We start from the raw sequence: 20,166 nt of genomic DNA, 5'->3' as shown, positions 1-20,166 counted from the left end.
ATTAATCATAGAATTTTAATAGACTCATGGAAATTTCTATTAATAATGGAATTTAAATGGACCATTAAGAAGTTTTATTAATAGAATTTTAATGACTAAAATAATTCAATTAGAATTTATTAATTTTTAATAAAGTTCTAAAAAATGGATGGAATTTTTTATTACTAATAGAATTTTAATAGACCAATAAAAATTTCTATTAATAATGGAATTTATAAATAATAAAATTTTAATGCATCAATAAAATTTTGCATTTGTATTGAAATTTAAATGGACTATTGAAAAATTCCATTAATAATAGAATTTTGATAAATCAATGGAATTTTAATAAATAAAAAAATTTTATTAGAATTTTTCATCTCTAATAAAGTTCTAAACAATTAATGGAATTTTTTATTACTTATAGAATTTTAATAGACTAATGGAAATTTCCATTAATGATGGAATTCTAATAAAACAATGGAATTTTTAATTTATAATGTAATTTCGATGGACTAAAAAAAATCCATTAATATTAGAATTTGAATGGATCAATAAAATTTTTAGTAAATATAATTAAAAAAAATGAAATTAGAATTATTTTTCAAAGAAAAGAGACGACAACAATTGAATATCATGAATAATCTTATAAATAAAGTTATTACTAAATATCCGTAGTATAGCCATATAAGGCATCGTAAAGCCCACGTAAAGGTGGGATAAAGCAGCCGATAGAAACAAAATAAATATAAATTAAAATAAATAACATCTTCCAAAGCAATAAAGTTATTTATCTAGATGACTAGATAAATGCGTTAGTTAACAAGCTTGCTTGTAAACCCCTAAAAAAAGATTAAAATAATGGAGGCAACACTTTCTCATATCTCACGAATCCACGCAATAGCATAAGCAGCAGCAGCAGCAAAGAGCAGAGTTTGTATCCTATCCACTATCCACTCTCCTGTAGTCTCTATATTCTCTCACATAACTCACCCATACACTTACAATACACCAGGTAAGTTGTAAGTGTACCTGGTTCTCCATACTTCGTCAGTATCTCTCGTGATTTCAAAGAGCGAGGATCTGAGAAGCATTAAAAACTAGCTCTCAGTTCGCGTGACTCTTGCCATCTCTTTCTTCTTTATTTTTGTCCATGATAACACCTTTTTTAATTTTTATATTCTTCACCAAGTTACCTCACCACTCAGCACAATATTAATATTAAATATTAATCCTTTAAGAATTTATTTTAAACCATAAGTGTCTCCGTGTTTATTCTTGCATAAATGAGACAATAGCTTCAATCTTTGTTTTTTCTTTGATAATGGGTGCCAAGTGTTTTTATTTATTTCTTCTTTGGGTTACTACTGTTGCAGCTAATGGTGAGTTTAATAAATTTATTAATATTTTTTACACTTGTAAAAAATAATCATTTTTAATTATTTCTTCTTTTTTAATAAAGAAGAAATATAATTTTCTTCTTTAAATTAAAATTAAATAATTAAAATCTTCATCAAAAAATTTATTAATATTTTTTAAACTCGTAAAAAATAATCATTTTTTATTATTTCTTCTTTTTTAATAAAGAAGAAATATAATTTTCTTCTTTAAATAATTAAAATCTTGATTAAGAAGATAATATATGACTGTTTATATGTTTAACCTTAAATTTTAAGTAAATAAAAATTTTCCTAGCCTTAAATTGATAATTAATTATCAACCTCGGGCAATTTAGCGCAATTAAAATTCCGCTCTTATGGAATTTCTGGCCTGCAAGTTATTCTAGCGCTGAATTGATTGTTCCTTTAGAACGCGTGGGAAATCTATATTGCATATAATATGTTTAACTTAATGGACAATTTGTACAAAATAAGCAATCATTTGAAGCAAAAATGGCCGCTACTGCGATTGCGTGGTAAACCGCGAGTACGTGAAAGCGAAATGATATAAACATTGCGCAAAACTCGGTATTTTACTCCAGATAGCTGGAACTTTGTTGCCTGGTGTGTATTTACACCCATATAGATAAGTTCTTGAACCCGAGGGGTGAGGAAACACAGGAAGAAATAAAGAAGAAGAAAAACCGGTTGCAGATACGATTCCCCGTGGATCTGAAAACAAAAGATTGTTTTAGAATTCATGCTCTAGTTTTAGAGGTCTTAATAAAGGCTTGTTGCCTTGTTGCCTGCCGATAGGGTATAACCTCTTTTAATGCTCTGTAATTATGCAGACGATGTTAAGAATTCCGATGGTAATGACAGAGCGTTAAACCACTGGCTTACAAATTACAGCTCACATTCTGAAAATAAGAAGCTCATGAGGTTTATCGTACATATTTACAATAATCACTTTTATTTGGAGGTTAGAAGCAATCTATGGCTTATTTAGCTTTTATATTAATAAATTTTGTTAACCGGTACTCACCAATTATCGTACAATCGTTACTTTACGGTACTTCGCCCACACTGGGAACGAAAATCTTCGCCAAAGGCGAACATTTATCACATTTATGAGGGTAAACACTTTTATAAACACTTTTGGTGTATTTTACATATTTTTTTTCCCACACAGAAATATTTTGGTGTTAAATTTTTTTTTTTTCAATTTATTTTATTGGAAAAATTGAATTAAAAAAATTAATTTAAAAAAAAAATATAAAATTTGCCCAGGACCGGATTCGAACCCTGTTTAGTCCGCACTGATAAAAATCTCAGGTAATTTAAAGCCAAAAACATAATTTTAATGGTCATGAATGAAATTATTTAATTATAGAATGAATAAAAAAATATTTATTGAAAAATAATTAAATTAAAATAGGTAAAAAATTGTAGAAAATAATTAAAAAAATAAAATTTGCCTAAGACGAGATTCGAACCCTGTTTACTACGCGCTGTTAAAAACTTCAGCTAGTTTAAAGCCAAGAGCATAATTTTAATATTCATAAATTAAATTATTTAATTTTAGAATAAATAAAAAAATATTTATTGAAAAATAATTAAATTAAAATAGGTAAAAATTTGTAGAAAATAATTAAAAAAAATAAAATTTGCCCAAGACCGGATTCGATCCCTGTTCAGTCCGAGCTGTTAAAAATTTCAAGCAGTTTAACGCCAAGAACAAAATTTTAATGGTCATGAATGCAATTATTTAATTGTAGAATAAATAAAAGAATATTTATTGAAAAATAATTAAATTAAAATAGAAATAAAATTTGTAGAAAAAATTACAACGGTAATTGATTTTATTTAAACATTTAATATGCTGAAGTGGTACGAGACAATACCGAAATGTGTGTTGACTACGCGACTTCCTGTATATAATATACACACCTCCAACTAACTACTGATATATAACTATAACTTATAACTGCAAGTGCTGTTCATGAAGAATATATTTTCCAGAGCCTACTCATCAGGATCTCATGTGGGATTTAATTGTTTCCGCGAAGAATATTCCCAGTTTTAGATTACCTCTTTCGTTATCTTTGAATTATCGTGCTCAAATATTGTAGCAGAGTATATATTTAATTAACTAAACGCTACCAATCACTTTCTTCATCTCCATTTAAGTTGGAATTGTTTTTACGCTACTCATTCAAAGATACCGTTTGTTTTTTATTTTTAATATCAATGAAATTAATCGTCGGATTTTTTTACATGCTTGTAAGTGCAGATAAAAATTTGTGGTTATTTTACGGCAAAATTAAAAATTACTGCCGGTAATAAACGAATTTTTATTTCTTCAAAAAGAAATTTATCGTGTAAAAATTTTTTATTGTTCAAGTATTGAAAATTTGCATTATTAATAGAATAATATTATTTCTATATCTTAGTTTGATAAAAATTACAAACACACTTAAGATAATTAGAGCGCTATTTTCTTTAAAAATTAAAACATAATAATAATAGTACGAATAATTGCACTATATACTTAAATAATTGTCATTGGCATTGAAACGCTGATAACTTAAATGATAAATAGCCAATTCAATATAAACACTCGTTCATTTAAGTTGATCTATTTAATAAATACAAAAATTTATTAAAATTGATGATTTCTTTTCGCTAAAAAATATTTCAAGAATTCACTCAACTTTATTAATTAATTTTAATATCAATAAATTAGTTATTTAAAGGAATATCTATTAAAATAGTTGTCTAACTGAATAATCATCCAAAATAATTGTTTGGATAATAATAACAACTACTGCACATTATAATTAAACGGTTGCATTGATAACCGACTAAGCTATTCAACTTAAATTGCTCTGAGGAAAACCTAGCATCAAAAGAGACAAAATTGCGAACCACGTAATTAAAATTTTTAAATTGCGAAGATAAATTCTCCTTCCACGGTGAAATTTAGTGGGAATTATGCGTATAAATACGCGATTCCAAACCTTCAAGTGACAGTTCAATATTCTTCTTCAACAGTAAGTATTATTTACCTTATACGATTTGTAATAATAATTTTAATAATATTTAATATAAAAAATGAATTGAAATTGAAGCTATCAATCATGAAGCCGCAATTAGTATCAATTTTGGTAGCAATGTCGCTGGCAGCGACATTCGCTATCGACGTTTGCTGGGGTCCTGGGATTCCCGTAAGTTTCTTAAATTTTCTTATTTTTTACGTTACTTGCAAGTATTTTTATTTATTTAGTGCGAAGACGATAAAGGATGTTGTGAAGGATTGAGCTGTAGTGGCGGAAAGTGTACTGATCAAAGTAGCGGCGGTGGTGGTGGTGGTGGACCCGCAATTTGCATGGGAGAAACCGCTCCAGTAAGTTTCAATTTTAAATAAATTAGTTAGTAAAATCACAACAATCTTTTATCAAAAATATTGTAGTGCTCTGACGACGACGAATGTTGTGAAGGATTGAGCTGTAGTGGCGGAAAGTGTACTGATCAAAGTAGCGGCGGTGGTGGTGGTGGTGGACCCGCAATTTGCATGGGAGAAACCGCTCCAGTAAGTTTCAATTTTAAATAAATTAGTTAATAAAATCACAACAATCTTTTATCAAAAATATTGTAGTGCTCTGACGACGACGAATGTTGTGAAGGATTGAGCTGTAGTGGCGGAAAGTGTACTGATCAAAGTAGCGGCGGTGGTGGTGGTGGTGGACCCGCAATTTGCATGGGAGAAACCGCTCCAGTAAGTTTCAATTTTAAATAAATTAGTTAATAAAATCACAACAATCTTTTATCAAAAATATTGTAGTGCTCTGACGACGACGAATGTTGTGAAGGATTGAGCTGTAGTGGCGGAAAGTGTACTGATCAAAGTAGCGGCGGTGGTGGTGGTGGTGGACCCGCAATTTGCATGGGAGAAACCGCTCCAGTAAGTTTCAATTTTAAATAAATTAGTTAATAAAATCACAACAATCTTTTATCAAAAATATTGTAGTGCTCTGACGACGACGAATGTTGTGAAGGATTGAGCTGTAGTGGCGGAAAGTGTACTGATCAAAGTAGCGGCGGTGGTGGTGGTGGTGGTGGTGGACCCGCAATTTGCATGGGAGAAACCGCTCCAGTAAGTTTCAATTTTAAATAAATTAGTTAATAAAATCACAACAATCTTTTATCAAAAATATTGTAGTGCTCTGACGACGACGAATGTTGTGAAGGAGTCACTTGCCAAAGTGGAACTTGTGCCTAGAAGTAACTGCCGTAACAGAACACAGAGGGCAGAGTTTGTCAAAGCCAAACACGATTTTCCCTCAAGCGAATAAAAAAACACTAAAAATGTTAGAAAATTCTGTAATTTCTTCAAAAATAAACCGAATTTGAAAACAATATCTAATTTAGTTATTTAAAAGACATTAAATAAATTTAAGAGTGATTTTTTAAGCGTTTAGCGCTGGCTTTAAGGTTCAGTACACTGATGTTGATCCTCTCGGTATGCGGCTCTTGCTTCCGTGTCATAGATTACACGAACGTCGCTCGGATACGAGATAAACGATTCCCGTTCCGAATTCCAACGACACATGGTACCCTGTAGCCGATCTTGGCACGTGCGAACAGCCAATAAATAAAATAAAACCATTTAAATATCGACAAGTCTTGTTTATTCTGTCTTGATACGACAAGCATTAATTCCGATACTTTTTGGAACTTTAGATCCTGTTATAAATCCCACGTTATCTTTACAACTTTGTTGGTATTATTATTATGGCTCTCTTATCAGAGTCTGTATGATTTATCAGCATGATCTCTTTACTCTCTTTATGGCGTCTTTTGCTTAGTCGGCGGCTGATAGTATGTAGAATCTTATTGCGTGACAACGTAACATATCCGCCCTAGTCTCTGTGACGTAGCACTTACGATTACCATCGAATTATTAAAATGCTCAAGGTGGTCTCCATACATTCACCATGATACCGTGGAAATCCTTATCGGGTTGATAAATATTTTTACAATTACTTCCTGATATTTCTTTGTATGCAACTTTAATGTTGTTTTTTTCCAAAGATTTTAAATTTTCAATTTTAATGTTAGATTATTTTGATTTATTAACAATTGTTTCAATATATTTTGTTTCAATGTCGGGATTAAAAAATAGAGACAAAAGAGACGGTAACCAATTAGCAGGCATACAGCGAAACCGGTCACAAAGTTATCGCGATTGCCGTGTGCTAGACACCGGACAGGATTAAAAACCCTGATGCTGATTAAAGTATAAAGCAATCGTGTTGGGATTTTATTTTTAAATTAAATAAACTAACAAAGAAATAAAAAATGAATTTTAAAAAATTAGTTTTTTATTTTTTAAATATTTTATTTAAAATACTGATAGAAGGATTTTTTTGTTTTTAGTAAGCTTTATTAACTGTTAATAAATGATTTTTTAACATCATAGGATTTAATAATTTATTAATTATTAAATTTTATAATTTAATAAATATTTATCAACAGTTAATAAATTATTTTTTAAATACGATTTATTAAATGTTAATAAATATTTGTTAACTATTAATAAATGTATTTTCCTCTCAAATAAATATTTATTGAATGTTAATAAATATTTATTAAAATTTAATAAATTCAATAATTGTCTTCAAATAAATTAAATTATTAATAGTTAATGAATCCTTTTATCAGTGCAGGATCATTAGACGTAGAAATATTAAAATTAAAGAAAATCTGGGCCCATAACCTGCACTTATAAAAAGATTCTTTTATATTTAATAAGCTTTATTAATTGTTAATAAATGATTTTTTAACATCATAGGATCTAATAAATATTTATTAACAGATAATAAATATTTGTTAACAGTTAACATATATTTATTAAATGTTAAAAAATATTTATTAAAATTTAATAAATTCAATAATTGTCTTCGAATAAATTGAATTATTAATAGTTAATGTATCCTTTTATCAGTGCAGGATCATTAGACGTAGAAATATTAAAATTAAAGAAAATCTGGGCCCATAACCTGCACTTATAAAAAGATTCTTTTATATTTAATAAGCTTTATTAATTGTTAATAAATGATTTATTAACATCATAGGATCTAATAAATATTCATTAAATGTTAAAAAATATTTATTAAAATTTAATAAATTAAATAATTATTTTCAAATAAATTGAACTATTAATAGATAATAAATCATTTTATCTGTGAAAAATTGATAAAAATTTCTTCTTTTAAAATAATATTGTTTTGATTTTAACAATATGTTTGCATCACAAAGCACATAGCAGGACATACAGAGTTCCGTAAAATGGAATTGATATAAATAAAAGTACTGTTTATCGGTAGACACATTTAAATATGTACTTATAGGAGAGCATGTCACCGCAATAACAGCTGTTGCGACAAGACATAAAATAAGTAAAGGTCTTTCTACTACTGTAATATAATTCCACAGTATTATCGTACACATATATAGACAGTCTATCGTTATATTACCTTGGCGTCATCAACTGACCACTGGTGAAAGTACACCAATCATCTTGGCTGCATCAAGTAAAAAGCAACAGTACTTTTGTGTGTTTGTGTTGGCGTGTGCTGTCAGATCTCAAGGTCGATATATTCTACACAACATATTGTCTTTTCTTGTTCACGCGATTATTATTTTTAAAAAATCTCCAGACATTAATAAATATAATTATTGTTTTTATGTTTCAGTGCAAAGTAAAGTAAGATGCTCCCAAGATTTTATGGAAGTTGATATTGTCAGAAGCAGTCCTCAAGCTAAGATATATCTTCAGCAGCTTGAAAATTATCCAGGTAATTTTTTAACTATTGTTAAATTTTTTTTGACTCTAAAGAATTTGCAAACATGAAAATATATTCAAGCCTTGACTTTTAATACTTAATAAAAGAGTAGAGAGTAATTTTCAATGAGTTTAAAATAGTAATTAAAAATTAAAAATTTTTTTTATTGAAAACTAGCAACCTTGTAGTATAAATAAAATTTTGCTTTATTAAATAATGAATTTTGTTAAATTGCACTGTACTTTCTTAAATACTGACGTTTTTAAAGATATAAGCTCATCCCGATGTTACACTCATCAAGAGCTTTCATTTGAGTACCCACATGCATTTTAATATATATTTCATATATATACATATATATAATATATATAAATATATGAAATATATGAGAAATTGATGTGGGTACTCAAATGAAAGGTCTCAATGAGTTTAACATCAGAATGAGCTTATTTCTTCAAAAATGTCAATAGTTCACAAGATATTTGTTAAAATGCCCTGTACTTTCTTAAATATTGACGTTTTTTACTATATAAGCTCATCCTGATGTAACACTCATCAAAAGCTTCTCTTTGAGTACCCACATGCATTTTTGATATATTTTTCATATATACATATATATAATATATATATAAATATATAAAATATATGAAAAATTGATGTGGGTACTCAAATGAAAGGTCTTGATGAGTGTAACATCGGGATAAGCTTATATCTTTAAAAATGTCAATAGTTTTCAAGATACAAGGTCATTTCTGAAATATTGATATTTTTAAAAATGTAAGCCCATTTTGATGTTACTCTCATCAAGAGCTTTTATTTGAGTACCCACATGCATTTTGATATATTTTTCATATATATACATATATATAATGTATATAAATATATGAAATATATGAGAAATTGATGTGGGTACTCAAATGAAAGGTCTCGATGAGTGTAACATCAAGATGAGTTTAAATCTTTAAAAATGTCAATGGTTCACAAGATACAGGGTCATTTCTTAGTTAAGTTTGCAAAGTTTTTGTTAAATTTAAAGTCTTAAAGCTCCCGAAAATTGAATTCAAAGATTCCGTTACATACACAGACATGGATACTTAAGCGAAGCTAATAAAAAGCAGTCTAAAAATAAGAAGAAATGATAATTGTCGGTAATTGGAGATAAATAAAAACAAAGAAGTTAATCCGCGAACGTTTAAACAACGGGAGTAATTTGTATAATTAATATAATGGATGATATCCTCTGGATCAAGTTTAACAGTCGGTTTTTCTATAAACGACCGTTCCTAGGTTATTATGCCACCAGAATTCTCTAGACTAGAAGATTATTATTCATCCTGTTTATATTAACCTGGATACTTTCTTCTTTGCTCTTGTAGTTCGCAACTTGTACGGTAAATAGTCTAGCAGGACTTGTAATAAATAATGATCCTTTGCATGGTCCTTTTGTTCGCAGATGAGGCGTGCAAGCCAGTTTTTCACAAAGGCGTCGCCACGTTTCGGCTGTCTCTCGCCGAACAAAACATGTCACGCTGTGGAATCGTTCGAGTTGTTAACAAAATGACGGTAAAATATTATTTTAATCTCCAATGACAAATACACCTATTTTAGAAGTTTTTATTTCGAAGACTTTTAAGAAGTTTTTTTAATATATGAGCCAACATTCTGTGGACTTAATTTACATAACAAGTGGCCAGTTTACTCTTCAGAAGTTTATATAAAAGCGAGTCTGGGTGAATCACCTGTTGCCTACCTTCAAGGCCAGCGTGAGATCATCAATTAAATGAATAAGAGAATTTTATTTAGTTTTTAACTTTTTACAGGGACAAAAAGTTTACTATCACCGCATTATCGTCGTCGAGCCCGGGGATGAGGGCAAACACACGTTTACTGTCAAGTGCATTGTTACTGAGCTCGATTTACAGACTAAAATCTCGGGGTTGGATCATAGGGTTGTCAGGAGAAATGTTTTGCCCGCTGGATTTCAAGAAGATGAGTTAGTATTATTATTTTTAATATTTCTTTGTGATATTGCAATAAATTGCTCATTTTTTAGAAAATTTATCAGTAATTTTATATGATTTATAAATTTTATAAAAAATTTATTTAATTTAATTTTAACTAGCAAGTCACAATGTGACTGCCGTGAGTTATAACTAAATAAAATTTTGCTTTATTAAATATTGACTTTTGTTAAATTGCACTGTACTTTCTTAAATATTGACTTTTTTAAAGATATAAGCTCATCCCGATGTTACACTCATCAATAGCTTTCATTTGAGTACCTACATGCATTTTTGATATATTTTTCATATATACATATATATAATATATATTTTAAAGATATAAGCTCATTTTGATGTTACACTCATCAAGAGCTTTCATTTGAGTACCTACATGCATTTTTGATATATTTTGCATATATACATATATATAATATATATATAAATATATGAAAAATTGATGTGGGTACTCAAATGAAAGGTCTTGATGATTATAATATCGAGATGAGCTTATATCTTTGAAAATCTCAATAGTTCATAAGATACCAGGCCATTTTTTAATTATTGACATTTTTGAAGATATAAGCTCATCCCGATGTTACACTCATCAAGAGCTTTCATTTGAGTACCCACATCAATTTTTCATATATTTTATATATTTATATATATTATATATATAAATATATGAAAAATAGTACCCACATCAATTTTTTATATATTTTTCATATATTTATATATATAATATATATAAATATATAAAATATATGAAAAATTGATGTGGGTACTCAAATGAAAGGTCTTGATGAGTGTAATGTCAGAATGAGCTTATATCTTCAAAAATCTCAGTAGTTCACAAGATACAAGGTCATTTCTTAATTATTGACATTTTTAAAGATATAAGCTCATTCTGATATTACTCTCATCAAGAGTTTTCATTTGAGTACCCACATGCATTTTTGATATATTTTTTATATATACATATATGTAATATATATAAATATATAAAATATATTAAAAATTGATGTGGGTACTCAAATGAAAGGTCTTGATGAGTGTAATCTCAGAATGAGCTTATATCTTTAAAATTGTCAATAGTTCACAAGATACAAGGTCATTTCTTAATTATGTATATAAAAAAATTCAATTTTTATTCTTTAATAATTCATTTGTTAAATTTAATTTTTATTAAATAATTAAATATTTTCATTCTTAATAATTTTATAAAGAAATCAATAAAAATTCTTAATTAAAAAAATAATATTAAAACGTTGTTATTCTAACAATAATTAAAAATTAATCACTTATTAACTTGGACGATTAAAAGTACATCTACTGGAAAAGTATTTATAATTTATAAACATAATTTCCAGTTAGTTGCAAATATAATTATAAAAATAACACGCAAGAAAAAGTTACGCGTGGAAGAATAATTTAATGATTCGTTACAATTTTACGAGATGAGTAGAAAATTGTCAGCTATTAAATAAACAGTTTGACTTTCACAGTTATCTTGATACATATTATAATAAACAATAAATAAATAAATAAAAAGCGAGCCGATGGGTAATCAATCGATAGCCGTCTTGGCGTTAATAGATAATAAATAAAATAAAAATGGGGTGCATTAACAGGATTAACATGAGCATGAACATGTTTAAAATAAGACTTCCGCGTTGAACTTGATGTCGCGAACTAGATTGCAATAAATCACCGGACCCTCGAACGTTCGTCATGCTCGTTGGACACGCGAGTACGTGATTTATTAAACCGCGATCCACTCTGTTGTATGTGTTGTTTATTTATTTTATTTATTTTATAGCACCGTTGATATCCAGGATGAAATAAAAGGAAATGCGCCAATTCCGATGCTCAGCGTTGGTGTTCGTCAAGGTGGTAAACTAGTCACGGGGGAACTCAATGTTAGCCCGGGTACTCCACTACAGATGGAAATATTTCTCGATACTGAGTCAGCACCTGTTTATGGGCTACTTGTCACTTACATGCAAGTCACTGACACTAGGACTGCTGAGGAAACAATCATTTTCAATGGGTATAACTAATTCATTTTCTTTTTGGTATTTTAATTATAATATACAGGTGGGAGCACGAAATTTTGACAGGTGTCCAATTATTGACAATAATTCCTGTTTTTACTGTAGATAAAAATAAACAAATAATATTTTCTAATATTCAAAAAAATTTTTTTAATTAATAATATTAAAAAAATTGAATTAGAATTTTTTTGGCTAAATTTTTTATATTACGACGAAAAAATTGATCGTATAAAAAATTTTTTTTAAATAAAAGCTGTTTAAAATTTAACTAAAAAAAAAAAGATCACTTATATTTTTGCTTTTTTAAATAATGACTTTTGTTAAATTGCACTGTACTTTCTTAACTATTGACATTTTTAAAGATATAAGCTCATCCTGATGTTACACCCATCAAGAGCTTTTATTTGAATACCCACATCAATTTTGGATATATTTTTTATATATACATATATATAATATATATAAATATATGAAAAATCGATGTGGGTACTTGAATGAAAGATCTTGAAGAGTATAACATCGGGATGAGCTTATATCTTTAAAATTGTCAATAGTTCACAAGATATTTGATAAATTGCACTGTACTTTCTTAAAAGTTGACATTTTTCAAGATATAAGCTCATCCTGATGTTACACTCATCAAGAGCTTTCATTTGAGTACCCACATGCATTTTTGATATATTTTTCATATATTCATATATATAATATATATAAATATATGAAAAATTGATGTGGGTACTTAAATGAAAGGTATTGATGAGTATAACATCGGGATGAGCTCATATCTTTAAAAATGTTAATAGTTCACAAGATATTAGTTAAATTGCACTATACTTTCTTAACTATTGACATTTTTAAAGACATAAGCTCATCCTGATTTTACACTCATCAAGAGCTTTCATTTGAGTACCCACATGTATTTTTGATATATTTTTCATATATACATATATATAATATATATAAATATATAAAATATATGAAAAATTGATGTGGGTACTTAAATGAAAGGTATTGATGAGTGTAACATCGGGATGAGCTTATATCTTGAAAAATGGCAATAGTTCACGAGATACAAGGTAATTTCTTAATTATGTATCCAACGATACCAAATTTAACCATAAAAACCCATTTTATCATATAAATACACTGGCCACAAAATTTTGCGTATTCTCTCAATAATATAAATAATTAGCACAAATTTGAATTAATCATTATGAATTTTAATTAAGGAACTACCGCAAAAATATTGGTCGTATAAAAAATTTTTTAAATAAAAGTTTGAAATTTTATTTTCTAAAAAAAAGGTCTTGTAATTTTTTTTTAAGAGTAATAATATAGCCGTAATTTAAAAAAAATTTTAGAGTTAATAATAAAAAAAAAAAATTATTTTCAGATGCTCGGTCGACCCATACTTATTTGAAAACTTCGATACAGTAAACGGAGACTTTCTCATAGCAAAATTCCGAGCTTTTAAATTTCCAGAGAGTACATACGTCCAGTTCCGAGGAACGGTAAACGTTTGCTTGGACAAATGTCAAGGAGTTGAATGTAGCAACGGGAAAGTTGGGTTCGGGAAAAAGAAACGTGCAATCTCAATGTCCGGGGACAAGAACAAAGTCTTTGAAGTTACAATGTCGACGTTTATTAAAGTCGACTACGATAGTCAGGTCCCAGATGCCAGTAAGTTTTTTTATCTTATCATATTCTATTACTATTACTATTAGAAATTTGCGGTAATAATTCTTATCTTTTTTATTTATTTATTTTTTTCAGCACTCTCACAGTTCATAAGACCGGGAAAGAACAGAACGTTCGAGCGATCGGTAATCGGCGAGCAAGTCCAAGAGCAGTTGGTCTACAAGTGGTCGGAATCATCTGGCTCCTCTTACTGCCTTAACTTAATCCAAATTCTACTTAGTTTTTTCTTTTTGTCATTTTTTTGAGGATTCGATTAACATAAATCAAATTAAAATTTAGATCTGAGAAACTAAAACTGTGTGATACTAAAAATACGTTTATTGCGCGCGATACTGATACGAGATAAAAGTTTAAATAAAATAAGACTCACTAGATTTCTCTACTCTGCGACCGCGTAATTTTTTACATGCCATTGATGTTTAATTAAAATATGTATGATTTTAAAAATAAAAATTAGCCTTTGCGAGTAGAGAAAGCTGAGGCCCTAGTCCTACTACGGCGTAACTAATTATTGATAATATTTTTAATAATTACGTAGATAACACGTGTTATTAGCGACTCTAAAACCGGGATCGCTGATTCTCATTTTTAATTAAACATTTTATTAATTCAAAGTAATTAATTATTTATTTTAAGATTTATTGACTTACCCTCACATCCTAAAGATCCCGAAGTTTGTTTTAGGAATCGGAGCGTTGACACAAGCGGCTAAGCTCATTGCGATCACTGTTCTTGTATCGACTGGATCTATAACGCCGTCGTCCCACAATCTGTTGATAATAATTAATAAATTACTAGCAACCTTGCTATAAGTAAATAAAATTTTGCTTTATTAAATAATGAATTTTGTTCAATTACACTGTAATTTCTTAACTATTGATTTTTTTAAAGATATAAGCTCATCCCGATGTTACACTCATCAAGAGCTTTCATTTGAGTACCCACATGCATTTTTGATATATTTTTCATAAATACACATATATATATATATATATATATATATATATATATATATATATATATATATATAAAATATATAAAAAATTGATGTGGGTACTCAAATGAAAGGTCTTGATGAGTGTAACATCAGGATGAGCTTATATCTTTAAAAATGTCAATAGTTTACAAGATACAAGGTCATTTGTAAAATCTAAAATAAATTTTTAGATAAAAAAATTTTTTTTTTGTATAACAAACAATATTCACCTTGCAGAAGAATAATAAGGACTTCCTTCAGCGTCAAACTTTTCAGTAATAGTACTCCTCAACTTATCCTCCTCTTCTTGACTCCAAGGTTTATTTTCCCTCAGCCGCTGTTCTTTAGCAATCTGAACAAGCACCCCCGCAGCTTGTTCTCCTCCCATCACCGAAATCTTAGCATTAGGCCAAGAGTACATGAACCTCGGAGAGTAAGCTCTTCCGCACATTCCTAAAGACCCATCAAATAAAAGATTAAAAAAAAATCAAACTACATGTTGATAGAATAAACTACCGTAATTTCCTGCCCCGTACGAGCCGCCGATAATGACAGTTATCTTCGGAACTCTAGCGCAAGACACAGCGGTAACCATCTTAGCTCCATTCTTAGCGATTCCGCCGGCTTCGGCGTCTTTTCCTACCATGAAGCCGGTGATGTTTTGCAGGAAAACGAGAGGAATTTTCCTCTGGGAGCAGAGCTGGACAAAGTGGGCTCCCTTCAAAGCGCTCTCTGAGAATAGGACTCCATTATTCGCGACGATTCCAACAGGGTAGCCATAAATGTGAGCGAACCCCGTGACTAGAGTCTCGCCGTACTGTTGCTTGAACTCGCTGAACCGCGAACCGTCGACGATTCTTGCGATTACTTCTTTTACATCGAAGGGTTTTTTTAAATTAGCTCCAACGATTCCGTAAATTTCATCTACGTTGTGCTTAGGAGTGTCAATTTTATTTATATTGACATCCAGCGGCGACTGGAGATTCAAATTCGAGACTATTTTTCTTGCTAGGTACAACGCGTGTGTGTCATCAACAGCAAAGTGATCTGTGACTCCAGAAGTGCTGGAAAAAAAAATCAAAAATCAAATTTTATTGACATTTCTAAAGATATAAGCTCACCCCGACATTACACTTATCGAGACCTTTCATTTGAGTACCCACATCAATTTTTCATATATTTGATATATTTATATTTATCATATATATGTATACATGAAAAATATATGAAAAATTGATGTGCGTACTCAAATGAAAGCTCTTGATGAGTGTAACATCGAGGTGAGCTTATATCTATAAAAAAAAACAATAGCTAAAGAATGACCTTGTATCTCGTCGACTATTGACATTTTTAAAAATATAAGCTCATCTTGATGTTACACTCATCGAGACCTTTCATTTGAGTACCCATATCAATTTTTCATATATTTTATATATTTATATATATCATATATATGTATATATGAAAAATTGATGTGGGTACTCAAATGAAAGCTCTTGATGAGTGTAACATCGGGATGAGCTTATATCTTTAAAAACTTCAATAGTTTAGAAAGTACAGTGCAATTTAACAAAAGTAATTATTCATTAAAGCAAAATTTTATTTATTTATATTTCACAAGCCGCGGCAGTCACATAGTGGCTCCAAGGTTGCTAGTTAATTTTATCAACTTACTGACAATGAAGCTCAGCACCACCCAGCTCTTCAGCAGTGACAACTTCACCCGTAGAAGCTCTAACCAGCGGAGGTCCAGCGAGGAAAATAGTACCCTGGTTACCGACAATTATATTCTCATCAGCCATCGCAGGTACATACGCGCCTCCAGCAGTGCAACTTCCCATAACCACCGCAATTTGAGGGATTCCCTCAGCGCTCATGTTCGCTTGGTTGTAAAAAATCCTCCCGAAATGATTCTTGTCAGGAAAAATCTCCGACTGGTGAGGCAGGTTCGCACCCCCGCTATCTACTAAATAAATACACGGCAGGCGATTCTCTCTGGCTATCTCTTGAGCTCTTAGATGCTTTTTTACAGTAATCGGAAAGTAAGTCCCGCCTTTCACCGTTGCGTCGTTAGCTACTATCAGACATTTTTGCCTGGAATTTTTTTTATGATTATCAATAAAACAATCCATTAATTATTTAGTTAATTATATGTTTTAATCAATACCCAGCGACGCGACCAATCCCCGTAATGATTCCTCCAGCTGGAACGGGATCTTCGTACATCTGGTAACCTGCCAGCTGGGAAAATTCCAAAAACGGAGACTCTGAGTCCAGCAGAGTGTTTATCCGTTCTCGAGGGAGTAATTTTCCTTTGCTGACATGTCTCTTTCCCGATTTAGAACCTCTAGCTTCTTCAGTTATTGTTTGGACAGTTGATTTTAATTTTTCTACAAGTGTTTTCATTTCATAGTAGTTTTCCTGGTTGGAATTAATAATTTATTAATGTAGTAGATGAGTATTTAGGTTGGATTCTAAAATGCTCTATCTCTAGATACATAATTAAGAAATGACCTTGTATCTTGTGAACTATTGACATTTTCAAAGATATAAGCTCATCTTGATGTTACACTCATCAAGACCTTTCATTTGAGTACCCACATCAATTTTTCATATATTTTTTATATTTATATATATTATATATATGTATGTATAAAAAATATATCAAAAATGCATGTGGGTGTTTAAATGAAAGCTCTCGATGAGTGTAACATCGAAATGAGCTTATATCTTTAAAAATGTCAATATTTAAGAAAGTAAAGGACATTTTAACAAATATCTTGTGAACTATTGACATTTTTAAAGATATAAGCTCATTCTGACATTACACTCATCAAGACCTTTCATTTGAGTACCCACATTAATTTTTCATATATTTTGTATATTTATATATATATATATATATATATATTACATATATGTATATATAAAAAATATATCAAAAATGCATGTGGGTACTCAAATGATAGCTCTCGTTGAGTGTAACATCAGGATGAGTTTATATTTTAAAAAATGTCAATAATTAAGAAATGACATTGTATCTTGTAAACTATTGACATTTTCAAAGATATAAGCTCATTCTGACATTACACTCATCAAGACCTTTCATATGAGTACCCACATCATTTTTTCATATATTTTATATATTTATATATATTATATATATATTTATATGAAAAATATATCAAAAATGCATGTGGGTGCTCAAATGAAAGCTCTCGATGAGTGTAACATCGAAATGAGCTTATATCTTTAAAAATGTCAATATTTAAGAAAGTAAAGGACATTTTAACAAATATCTTGTGAACTATTGACATTTTTAAAGACATAAGCTCATTCTGACATTAAACTCATCAAGACCTTTCATTTGAGTACCCACATCAATTTTTCATATATTTTATATATTTATATATATTACATATATGTATATATGTATAAAAAATATATCAAAAATGCATGTGGGTACTCAAATGAAAGCTCTCGATGAGTTTAACATCAAGATGAGCTTATATCTTTAAAATATATATTATATATATGTATATATGACAAATATATCAAAAATACATGTGGGTACTCAAATGAAAGCTCTTGATGAGTGTAATATCGGGATGAGCTTATATCTTGAAAAATGTCAATAATTCACAAGATACAAGGTAATTTCTTAATTATTATAGATGTAAATTCGTAAATGGTCTAATATTTGAAGAGTTAATTTATGTAATCAGCCGCCAGGTCAATTTTTAGATAAGATACTGCGGCTCTTGATAACGAACACGTTGTAGAGTTTGATGATACAAAAAGTACCAGATCTCTTGTAACTTTTAATTTCATTATTAAAATAGTGAAAATATTAAATCATAAATTTTTTATTTGTCTTAATTAATTAAAAATAAATTTAAAAGTTACCTGATAAGTTCGCGAGTCAACTTCGGGTTTAGTTCCAATGACAAAAGCGTCATTATTAAAATTTCTGAAACATTTAAAATGTTTTATAAGATTTCTGCTTTTTTTAAGCATTTCTTTGCTGTGTCAATAATTAAATTCGCGTTGAGACGTACAATATTAATTATTAATTAAGTATAATTTCAATTGTTGATAAATTGAACGTCTTGAAAACGCGGGAATCGCGAAGTAACTGATGACAATTGTAAATTGTATTATCGTAGCAGAAAATTGCGAAATGGCTGTTACCATCAAAGTTACTACCAGCATTTATGAATAAAAAGAGATGGAGCTACTTAGATTTAAAAGTAATGACAAGTAATTACCGAAATAAATTTGAAGAGTTAATTTTATTTTATGTAATCAGTAAATTACTTTTTGGAGATAAGATACTTCAGTAAATCTTGATATCAGACACGTTTTTAGTTTAATCAAAGCAGATCTTCAATAGTTTTTTAAATTTTGTTTTTTAAATAGTGAAAAATATAAAATGGAGAAGAATATTAAATTTTCTTGTGAGTATAAATATTTTTATTTATGAAAATAAAGTTAGCTGACATCTAAAAATTTTTATAATTTTTTTATCAAAAAAATTATTGCAAAAAAATATAATTGACATGTATCATTTTTTAAATTTTCATAATAAATCAATAACAATAATAAAAATGTTTTTAAAAATTTCCATTAATTATTTTTTATAATTCTCACATGTGAAATATTTTCATTAAATTATTTTCATAATAATTTGCTATTAATTATAAAAAAATTTCTAATCTGTCAACTTCAGTCATAAAAAAATTAAAAAAAGTTTTTCATTTGTAAAAAACTTAAAAAACTATAATTGCTATTTTTTATAAATATTTTTTAGTCCTAATTTATTAAATTAAGCAAAATTAAAAAATCAAAAATGTCGGCTAACTTTATTAATATTATTTATTTAGCTTTGAGCTTTTTAATAAAAAATTTTGTCACGCTATTTTTAAAATATTTATCAATCTTTGTGAAAAATAAGAGAAAGAGCTTCTCAACAATTTTTGAGACAATTTTTAGTGAACTAAATGTCAAATATTAATTATTATTACCCAGATTTAATATTTACAAAAAACCGCACCTTTTCTAAGCCGCGCAACAATAACAATTGTAATCACAGCAGAAAATATCAAAATGGCGGTTACCATCAAAGTGTTAAAGTTTCTTACCACCAGTCGGCGTGATACCTTTCGAGCCGCCATTTTTTTTTTGTCCTCTTTTATTCCAAAACATGTCACATCATTCATCTGTTTTTCGTCA

The 20,166-nt window shown here is 29.0% G+C and overlaps 3 protein-coding genes across 5 annotated transcripts in view; 2 read left to right on the top strand and 1 right to left on the bottom strand.

Annotated features, from left to right (window-relative positions):
- Positions 1-20,166, bottom strand: part of LOC123268409 (methylcrotonoyl-CoA carboxylase beta chain, mitochondrial) — a 62,856-nt gene extending 42,690 nt beyond the window's left edge. The window contains exons 1-7 of one of the 2 annotated variants that reach the window (XM_044733430.1): positions 20,076-20,166; positions 18,841-18,904; positions 17,102-17,355; positions 16,609-17,028; positions 15,451-15,998; positions 15,165-15,387; positions 14,609-14,728 (exon numbers count right to left, since the gene is read on the bottom strand). In XM_044733430.1, coding sequence (XP_044589365.1) covers positions 14,611-14,728; positions 15,165-15,387; positions 15,451-15,998; positions 16,609-17,028; positions 17,102-17,340 — 1,548 coding nt within the window. In that variant the 5' untranslated portion in view covers positions 17,341-17,355; positions 18,841-18,904; positions 20,076-20,166 and the 3' untranslated portion in view covers positions 14,609-14,610. Of the gene's footprint in view, positions 1-14,608; positions 14,729-15,164; positions 15,388-15,450; positions 15,999-16,608; positions 17,029-17,101; positions 17,356-18,840; positions 18,974-20,075 lie in introns of those variants that run through there. The other variant, XM_044733429.1, reaches the window with a different exon arrangement.
- Positions 1,018-14,576, top strand: LOC123268412. Its single transcript, XM_044733436.1, has 7 exons — positions 1,018-1,361; positions 8,117-8,218; positions 9,660-9,769; positions 10,027-10,199; positions 12,026-12,256; positions 13,654-13,940; positions 14,034-14,576. Exons 1-7 carry the CDS (start codon positions 1,304-1,306, stop codon positions 14,201-14,203), a joined length of 1,131 nt encoding a protein of 376 aa, XP_044589371.1. The 5' UTR covers positions 1,018-1,303; the 3' UTR covers positions 14,204-14,576.
- Positions 4,196-5,777, top strand: LOC123268415 (loricrin-like). Of its 2 annotated transcripts, XM_044733442.1 has the most exons (8): positions 4,206-4,411; positions 4,490-4,585; positions 4,645-4,764; positions 4,831-4,950; positions 5,017-5,136; positions 5,203-5,322; positions 5,389-5,514; positions 5,581-5,777. In XM_044733442.1, exons 2-8 carry the CDS (start codon positions 4,499-4,501, stop codon positions 5,638-5,640), a joined length of 753 nt encoding a protein of 250 aa, XP_044589377.1. In that variant the 5' UTR covers positions 4,206-4,411; positions 4,490-4,498; the 3' UTR covers positions 5,641-5,777. The 2 variants fall into 2 exon arrangements, with proteins under 2 accessions (XP_044589378.1, XP_044589377.1); XM_044733443.1 differs by lacking the exon at positions 5,389-5,514 and having other exon boundaries at positions 4,196-4,411.

This window comes from Cotesia glomerata, linkage group LG7 (genome assembly GCF_020080835.1).
Source record: "Cotesia glomerata isolate CgM1 linkage group LG7, MPM_Cglom_v2.3, whole genome shotgun sequence".
NCBI lineage: Eukaryota > Metazoa > Arthropoda > Insecta > Hymenoptera > Braconidae > Cotesia > Cotesia glomerata.
The sequence above is the reverse complement of the archived record's forward strand: the minus strand, read 5'-3'. Positions and strand labels throughout refer to the sequence as shown.